Source organism: Vollenhovia emeryi, unplaced genomic scaffold (assembly GCF_000949405.1).
Source record: "Vollenhovia emeryi isolate VEMERY1.0 unplaced genomic scaffold, V.emery_V1.0 DF939122.1, whole genome shotgun sequence".
Taxonomy (NCBI): Eukaryota; Metazoa; Arthropoda; class Insecta; order Hymenoptera; family Formicidae; genus Vollenhovia; species Vollenhovia emeryi.
The window spans coordinates 3,675,839-3,683,759 of record NW_011967244.1 but is presented as its reverse complement, the minus strand read 5'-3'; the positions used below and the strand labels follow the sequence as shown (position 1 = coordinate 3,683,759).

Below are 7,921 nucleotides of genomic sequence, written 5' to 3'. Positions count from 1 at the left end.
GTGTCCGTGTGCTCATGTATATACGAAAATGGTAATTCTGTCGGTAATACATAGATGTCGGTAGACCCGCTACGGGATCCTCTTAAATCATCTATTGTAGACTGGGACTTAGACATGCATGTTCTCTGGGTTGCAACAGGCCGTCATAAAATTGAGAGCTTTCCAGCAAGCGACACAAGTGTCGTTCTGTCTTTATTATTCATTGAATGCGAAGAAAGACAGAACGACATTTGTGTTGACTTGTGTCGCTTGCTGGAAAGCTCCCATTGTTTCAGGCAGAAAATCAAGCTGGACGATTGCATGATGGAAGATGCGACGCAGACGACGGCGCACGAGCCGCAGAGCGCAGCGACCGACGATTCCCTGGAGGTCGCCTTGAAATCCTGGGAGCGCGTTATGGACACCGCCGCCAAGGTGCGCGAGAGAATTCCCCGGATTCTGTATCGCTTCCCCGATAGGAAAATGTCTCAAGTATCGTGTAACAATTGCATCGTCCGAAAGGTGGAAATTTCACAATAATCGCAATAGGATGATTCATCAAAACGCAGCTGTCTTGCTGATACACTGAAAGGTGTCCATTTCTGCATACATACGTCGCTCGAAATATGTACGCATAATTCCAGCACGCCGAGCTTCATCCAGAATTAGTCACACAGTTTGCTAAATGTTTTCCTATCGGGGCTGGGAATCCCCGACGCGATTACTCGCCGCGTTTGACAACGGTATTTTTAGATCGGCTACAGAGAAGGGATCCAGGACGGAGGTGACTCGGTGCTGCAAGAGGGATTCGACATCGGTTTCAAAGACGGCTTTGAGGCCGCTTTCCCGCTGGGAAGGCTCAAGGGTCTGGCCGTCGCCGCAACACCCACGCGGGAACATCCCGTGCACGTGCTCGCCGCTCTCGACAAAACCAGACGTGGCGCGTGTAGGATATGCGACGTGGGGTCCTCTAATCAGCGTGAGGGCATCGCGTTCGAACGCGCGTTGGACGAACAGAGGATGCACTCCATGGAAGTGCTGGCCAGACTACACATGTACTTCGAACCGATCCTGAAGAAATTGGGCATCGACATCAATATGTTAGATATACCTAAGTGACGTTTTAACGAATAATTGGTGAGATTATTGAAAGTCCAGTAATATCTTTGTTGGCATGTTGCTATAAAAATTTAATTTCCTATAGAAATTTTTATTGAGACACTCGGACAGCTCCGCGACTTAATTGTACAGAGATTATTAATGATTTTTAGAATTTCTTTTATAAATATAATCCCTCGGGAGAACCTTCCTTCTTCCGATATAGCACGCTCTCCTTGGACTTCTTGAAATCGTCACTGGTCACCTTCATACGTCGTTCACGCAGAGCCATTAAACCAGCCTCGGTACATATTGCCTGAAAAAACAGAGTTTTCCAAGATCCGTTCTAATATAAAGCGACAAGAAAAGCTCGCGGTATAGAAGGCAGGGATTGATATTTTTCAAGACTCTCCCACCTTGATATCCGCGCCAGAAAGATCGTCCTTCGCCATAATTAATTCCGCAAGATTCACATCGGGCGCCAGGGTCATTCTGCTCGTGTGGATGTTGAAGATTCGTCTCTTAGTTTTCTCGTCCGGTAGCGGGAATTCTATTTTCCTATCGATACGACCCGGTCTGATTAAAGCGGGATCCAGGGTCTCTATTCTGTTGGTGGCCATAACTACTTTCACGTCGCCCCTGCTGTCGAATCCTGGTAAGAACAATTTGTCAGGTAACGTTCGACGTCAAGAGAATTTCTTTTGCATGAATCGCTTGAGAAATCGGCGTACCGTCCAGTTGATTAAGCAACTCCAGCATGGTTCTCTGAATCTCCCTCTCGCCGCCGCTGTTGCTGTCGTATCTTTTCGTACCTACCGCGTCGATCTCGTCTATGAAGACGATAGAAGGCGCGTGCTCCTCGGCAACTCGGAAGAGCTCTCTCACGAGCTTCGGGCCGTCCCCTAAGTATTTCTGTATGAGCTCGGAACCGACGACCCTCAGGAACGTGGCCGACGTCTGATTGGCCACAGCCTTGGCGAGCAGCGTCTTTCCTGTGCCGGGTGGCCCGTAAAGTATGACGCCCTTCGGAGGCTTGATGCCCATCTCCTCGTAATATTCCGGATGGGTCAATGGCAACTCCACGGACTCCTTAATCTCCTGGATTTGAGTATCGAGGCCTGAAAATACCCGCATTTTTACATGACATTTTCTTTCCAAAAGTGGCACTTGTTCAATAACTTACCGACTAAACAATCTAATTTGTCATGTTACTTCAACTCGGTATATTTCAAATTTTATGCTCGAGTCGAGGCTCAATTTGAAATTATACTCGAGCTCTCGACTAAAAATTATAACAAATTAATAAACGATGAAAAGAATTGTCAGAGGACTTTAGGCTGGCAGATGGTTTCTTTATTTAAATCCGGACGTTTCGACCATACGGTTTGTGGTCCTCCTCGTGGAATTCAACACTAATATCACGTCATTGATATTAAACTAAAAAGCACAGGAGTTTGACATCCATCTCTGGGCATCACTCAGAGAACTGCTAGAAGGCACGTCCATCCGATGTAACGACCACAATAGGACTGGCCGTTCTAACATAGTTTTCCAAGTGACGCCCAGAGACGGACGTCAAACTCCTGTGCTTTTTAGTTTAATATCAAAGACGTAATATTATTGTTGAATTCCTTGAGAAGGACCTGCATAGTCGAAACGTCGGATTTAAATAAAGTTTGACGTCCGTCTCTGGGCGTCACTTGGAAAACTATGTTAGAAGGGCCAGTCCTATTGTGGTCGTTACATCGGATGGACGTGCCTTCTAGCAGTTCTCTGAGTGATGCCCAGAGATGGATGTCAAACTCCTGTGCTTTTTAGTTTAATATCAATGACGTGATATTATTTTCTTATTTCTCAGCCTGGCCGAGGTAATCGTTTTTCTTTCGCAATAAGTTAAAAATAAAAATTATTTAGACATTCAACATCCTGCCGCGGCTCTTCGATCCTCATTCCTTCGAATTAAAAAATCTCGACAGTTTTGCAATAAGTGCAACAACATAACTACAGCTTCAACAGACTGCACGTAGACGGGCGTAAAACATTTATGTGTGCACCTCCGATATCAGTGTAAGTCTCCTGAGGAGCCTTTTCCAGCTTCATCACCGTAACCATGGGATCCGTGTCGTCACCCAGGACGCCGACGACGGCGTGCACTTTGTGATTCAACAGCACGGAGCAACCAGGCTCCAGCTGATCCTTGTCCACGAACGACAGGATGGATACATAGTGCTCGGAGCCGACCGAGGTGGACACTATCGCGTGATTGTCGTCGATGATCTCCTCCAGCGTGCCGACGGACATCGGCGTGCCACGGAGGTCGTCCACCTTCGACCTCTCCTCCTCGTTCTTCTCCTCCTGCGGCTTGAGGCGCTCCTGATTCCTGATGAACTCCTCCTCCATCAGCAGGTAATCCTTTATGCGCTCCATCTTGAGCAGCTTCAGTCTGCAGCGCGTGTGAGGGGTGACCTGGGGCAGCTTGAGCGCCGCGTCCGGCCCCTTGGTGCGCCTCTTCTTTTTGCCGACTCTCGTAGGGATCGGCGGCTCGTACTTCTTCTTCTTGTCTTTGTCATCCTTCTTGTCTCCGCCGCTGCCGCCAGTCCCAGATTGATTCTGACCCTGTTGGTTTCGTTGTCGCTTAAGAATCCCGTTGATAAAATTAACGGCGCGTTAAGGGGGAAGCGTGTTCCCGTTCGAGAGAAATTTCTTTCGCTTGAAATTGTAGGAGAGAGAGAGAGAGAGGCAGGGCAAAAACGTTCAAAGGATAACCTAAACGATCGACGAGCAGGACGGACTTTGAAAAATTCGCGACAACGCGATCGCTTTCTTTTTATGCCGGACAGCGAAGCGGCGTCCTGCGTTAAATTAATGTTCGCTCGATATTTTGACAGAGAAGGAGACTCACCATCCTCCGCCACGACACTCAACCTGGCTTGACTGCTCCTCGAAACGGCGGAGTCATTCGCCAGCGACTCGATTGTGCGCAGTCGATAAGGAAAGATCGACTTCCGCCCTCGCGTTGCCGGATCGATAGCGAGTCTCGATCGCGAGTGAGGGAACTTTCATAAAGTTCTCCAGGCGATTCGCGCTTTCCCGGGGTACTTTGCATACGTAACATCATATTTATTAGCCGAACAGAATTAAACGCGCAAAATATTCTCAATCTTCGGACATGAGAAACGATTACGATCGCGCCAAGAAGCCGGCAAGGATCGTTCGTGCTTTCTCGTTTTCCGAGATCACGAAAAATTCTACAAAGAAATCGACTCGAAGACCGTAACTCACTCGCATAAATTCTAATAGATCATTTTAACTGTCGATTAATCGTCGCGATTAATCACCAACGCGGCACCGTCGAAATGAAACGAGATTCGATGTTTACTCAGCGTGCTTTATATGCGGTTTCTCGTTAATACACAGTATTGAGCGATGTACAATGTATCTTACAATGGGCCTAAGAGAGCACTCGCGCATCGTCGCGGATAAAGCCGCGGTCTGACGACGCAGAACACGGCGATGAGAGACGTCGCGAGATAACGCCGTTATCAGCACGCGGAGTGGATTCGTACGAAATACCCGTTCGCCGCTAGGACCTGGCAGTGTGCTCTTATATACGTAAACGCCCCGTTCGTCTCGCTCCACACAACATGTTGATTTGGTTTATCTTTTTATTTAATAAACAGCCTTTTGATTTACAAGAACACGAATGCCCCGCTCTCTCTCTCTCTCGCTCTTTCTCGAGAATGCGACAGACTTTCCCGCCGAGATGCTCGGCACAAGTGCAAACAGTATCCGTATTTAAATATCTATCGAGCCACGTTACTTATCCTACGACGCCCGCGGTGTGATTCAACAACGCTAAGGAGACTTAGATTGGTGAGATTTTATTTTAGCTTGTGGATCTACATACTAAAGTACTTAGGGATTAAGTACCTTCTAGCCCTTCCTCGGCCTCGGCCTCACCGCGCTCCGCCTTTCGACAGCGGCGTGGCGCGATACGAGAACGCGATTATCGGTTATTCGGCAATCGTTATCGGGTACCGTGTTGGGATTTTTTTTTTTAACAAAAGTTACGTCGCCTGGCGTAATATACAACGTGCGAGGCAAGATGCGTGTCTTGTGACACTTTCGCTGCAAAAATTCAGAATAACGGACTAGTTGGCGTGTTCGTTTGTGACCGCACTTGTCACGGTCGTCCCACGTGTTGGTTGGAGATTGACGGGATTCGAAACGGGATGTCGAGGTACGTTCCAATGATTAGAGGTTTCCGGAAACGGGACGAGCTCCCTGCCGAGTTTCCGGACTCTCGCGTCGCGTTCTTGCTTGTCCACCGTGATCGTTAACGCGCGGGTTAACGCGCGCGATAAACGTATCCCAAGTTATTAAAGGCCAGCCAAGATAACTCGAGGATCCTCCACGGCGGCTTTGATCTTCCTCAGGAACATGACAGCCTCGCGTCCGTCGATCAGCCGATGATCGTACGTAAGAGCCACGTACATCATTGGCCTAATAACAACCTGGGGAATTCAGACGCAGTTGTTAAGCGACGCAATCGTAGGCTTCGACGATTCAAATTAAAGGCTCGTAAATTACAGGATTGAAGAGATCAAAGGAAACGAGAAACGAAGGGTTCCTCCAATCGAAGAATTAAAAAGGATCACGACGCAAATTTCGACGAAAGTTACCTCTCCCTTAACGGCGATCGGTCTGTCGAAGACGCCGTGCATGCCAAGAATCGCGCTCTGCGGCGGATTGATGATGGGGGTGCCCAGCAACGAGCCGAAAACGCCGCCGTTGCTTATCGTGAAGGTGCCGCCGTCCATGTCCTCGACGGTGATCTTCCCTTTCCTGGCCTTCTCGCCAATGCCGGCCAGCGCGATCTCGATCTCGGCGAAGTTCTTGTTCTCCACGCTGCGAAGAACCGGCACGACGAGCCCCTTCGGCGTCGCGACCGCCACGCTAATGTCTACGTAATCTCTGTATACGATGTCGGTGCCGTCTATCACGGCGTTCACCACGGGCTGGTCTTTCAGAGCGTAGGCACTGGCCGCGACGAACGGACTCATGAACCCAAGTTTGATACCGTACTTTTTCGTGAACGAGTCCTGGTGCGTCTTTCGGAATTCCATAATGCGACTGCAAATTCATAATAAACGTGAAATGAAAGGCAGAAGAATACGAAGCCGGTATTCAGGTACCACTTTCTCGCTAATAAGCGAGACGATCCCTCAAGTCACCTCATATCAATTTCATTAAACGTAGTCAGCATAGCGTTCGTGTTCTGCGCATCCTTCAAACGTTCCGCGATACGCAGTCGCATCCTATTCATCTTCACTCGCTGTTCTGTCCTGGTGCCGATTATCTCGCGTGCGTAATCGGTAGGAGGTAGCTGAACCTTCGCGCCTTCCAGCGACTGAAAGCGACGTCGTTCTCACATAAATGCTCGCAAGTCACGTGACGCAACGGCGTCACGGGCCTTATTTACCTGAGCGTGTTTGATAGCCGCGACCGGCATGGACGCGCCAGGCGCCTGCGAAGGTGCCGGTCGAGCGGGCGGAGGCGAAACCGGCGCCGGTGCGGGTCTCGGCGGCGGTGCCGCCGCGCTCGGTGGTGGCGACGGTGCCGCGGCCGGCGGGGGCGGTGGCGGTGCCGCGGCAGCGGGTTTCGCCGGCGCTGGAGCAGCCGCGGCGGGCCGCGACTCCTTCGCCGCGGGCGCGGCGCCGCCGGTCGCGCCGATGTCGATGCTGCACAGCTTCTGTCCCGGCTTCACCGTGTCGCCGTCCTTAACGAAGAGCTCCTTTACGACGCCGGACCCGGGCGACGGTACGGGAACCGAAGTCTACGGGCAAATTCTCCTCGTAACAATCGCGATTACACCCCTCTCGCTTTAAGACCGAGAAGGAAGCGGGGATACTGGATGCTTCACCTTGTCTGTCTCGATCTCGCAGAGCACGTCGTCCTCCTTCACCTGGTCGCCGGGCTTCTTCTCCCACCTCACGTCGCCCTCGCTCACGCTCTCGGCGAACGGCGGCACCACGACCTCCCTGATCTCCCCTGTTGAGATAACGCGAATTACATACGAGCGGGCCCGACCTGGATCTCGGAGATAAGACGCGCTGTACTTACATAGCGCCGCGGTCGAACGTATATGTCTCGCTTGGCTTATCCAACAGTGGTTCGCCTTGTACCTTCTGCATCTGCAAAGGCAAGGGTGCACCTTAATCTCTCTCACTCCGCCTGCGTCTCGGGGTCTCGAGAGTTGGCGAGTAATTAGCGCAGCAACGAAAAACTAAGATTCCTAAGCGCGCGGGGCCGTTGTTGAAGTGTCTGTGCCAACCATAGATATATAAAAGATATACTGCTTATGAGGTAGTGGGGGATGTCCTCCTGAGGGAAAAGGACAACACCAATTTATTTGGGTATCTATCTTCTTCTAGTGTACGTGATCACGTGGGCACGATCACGTGATCGCCTTCAGATCACGTCCACTAGAGGAAGACAGATACCCAAATAAATTCATGTTGTCCTTTTTCCCTCAGGAGGATGCCCCCACCTAGGGTTCCACTGCCTCATAAACAGTCTATCTTTTATATGTCTATGGTGTCAACGGCACGTTTGGGAACCAAAAAATATAATGTGTGCAGAACAGCGGCACGGACGGTGCTACTTACAACGGGACTTTGGCGCTGGGTACACGTTCGGCGTGGACAACTGCAGTGCGCCCTACAAAAATGATTCATTACAGTTAATCGGTTTTTTTTGTCCCCCTCCGACGAGCTCTCTCTCCCAATCGACCTTGCTGTTTTTCATAGCTGTCGCTCGCGAAATCCACGTTATATTTCATCGG

The 7,921-nt window shown here is 50.3% G+C and overlaps 3 protein-coding genes across 3 annotated transcripts in view; 1 reads left to right on the top strand and 2 right to left on the bottom strand.

Annotated features, from left to right (window-relative positions):
- The first annotated feature begins 39 nt into the window (after window positions 1-39).
- LOC105570025 lies at window positions 40-1,252 on the top strand. Its single transcript, XM_012026938.1, has 2 exons — window positions 40-414; window positions 733-1,252. The coding sequence occupies exons 1-2, from the start codon at window positions 55-57 to the stop codon at window positions 1,096-1,098; spliced, it is 726 nt and encodes a 241-aa protein (XP_011882328.1). The 5' UTR covers window positions 40-54; the 3' UTR covers window positions 1,099-1,252.
- On the bottom strand, window positions 1,169-4,077 carry LOC105570026 (26S protease regulatory subunit 4). Its single transcript, XM_012026939.1, has 5 exons — window positions 3,980-4,077; window positions 3,132-3,693; window positions 1,809-2,195; window positions 1,494-1,729; window positions 1,169-1,393 (listed from the first exon to the last, which is right to left on the bottom strand). Exons 1-5 carry the CDS (start codon window positions 3,980-3,982, stop codon window positions 1,259-1,261), a joined length of 1,323 nt encoding a protein of 440 aa, XP_011882329.1. The 5' UTR covers window positions 3,983-4,077; the 3' UTR covers window positions 1,169-1,258.
- A 370-nt stretch (window positions 4,078-4,447) lies between these two features.
- LOC105570024 (dihydrolipoyllysine-residue succinyltransferase component of 2-oxoglutarate dehydrogenase complex, mitochondrial-like) overlaps window positions 4,448-7,921 on the bottom strand; it is a 4,549-nt gene continuing 1,075 nt past the window's right edge. Inside the window, exons 3-9 of the mRNA XM_012026937.1 lie at window positions 7,746-7,797; window positions 7,201-7,271; window positions 7,001-7,128; window positions 6,560-6,913; window positions 6,312-6,487; window positions 5,760-6,210; window positions 4,448-5,591 (exon numbers count right to left, since the gene is read on the bottom strand). Of these exons, the coding sequence (XP_011882327.1) occupies window positions 5,457-5,591; window positions 5,760-6,210; window positions 6,312-6,487; window positions 6,560-6,913; window positions 7,001-7,128; window positions 7,201-7,271; window positions 7,746-7,797 (1,367 nt within the window). The 3' untranslated portion in view covers window positions 4,448-5,456. The remainder of the gene's footprint in view (window positions 5,592-5,759; window positions 6,211-6,311; window positions 6,488-6,559; window positions 6,914-7,000; window positions 7,129-7,200; window positions 7,272-7,745; window positions 7,798-7,921) is intronic.

What these genes read in the sequence shown, in the direction of transcription:
- LOC105570025 (XM_012026938.1), top strand. Translation starts at nt 55, where the DNA reads ATGTCGGTAGACCCGCTACGGGATCCTCTTAAATCATCTATTGTAGAC. An exon ending in TTATGGACACCGCCGCCAAG is followed by an intron (nt 415 to 732) that starts GTGCGCGAGAGA and finishes CGGTATTTTTAG; the next exon opens with ATCGGCTACAGAGAAGGGAT.
- LOC105570026 (XM_012026939.1), bottom strand. An exon ending in GACTTACACTGATATCGGAG is followed by an intron (nt 2,196 to 3,131) that starts GTGCACACATAA and finishes GGGTATTTTCAG; the next exon opens with GCCTCGATACTCAAATCCAG. An exon ending in TTTCTGGCGCGGATATCAAG is followed by an intron (nt 1,394 to 1,493) that starts GTGGGAGAGTCT and finishes CTGTTTTTTCAG; the next exon opens with GCAATATGTACCGAGGCTGG.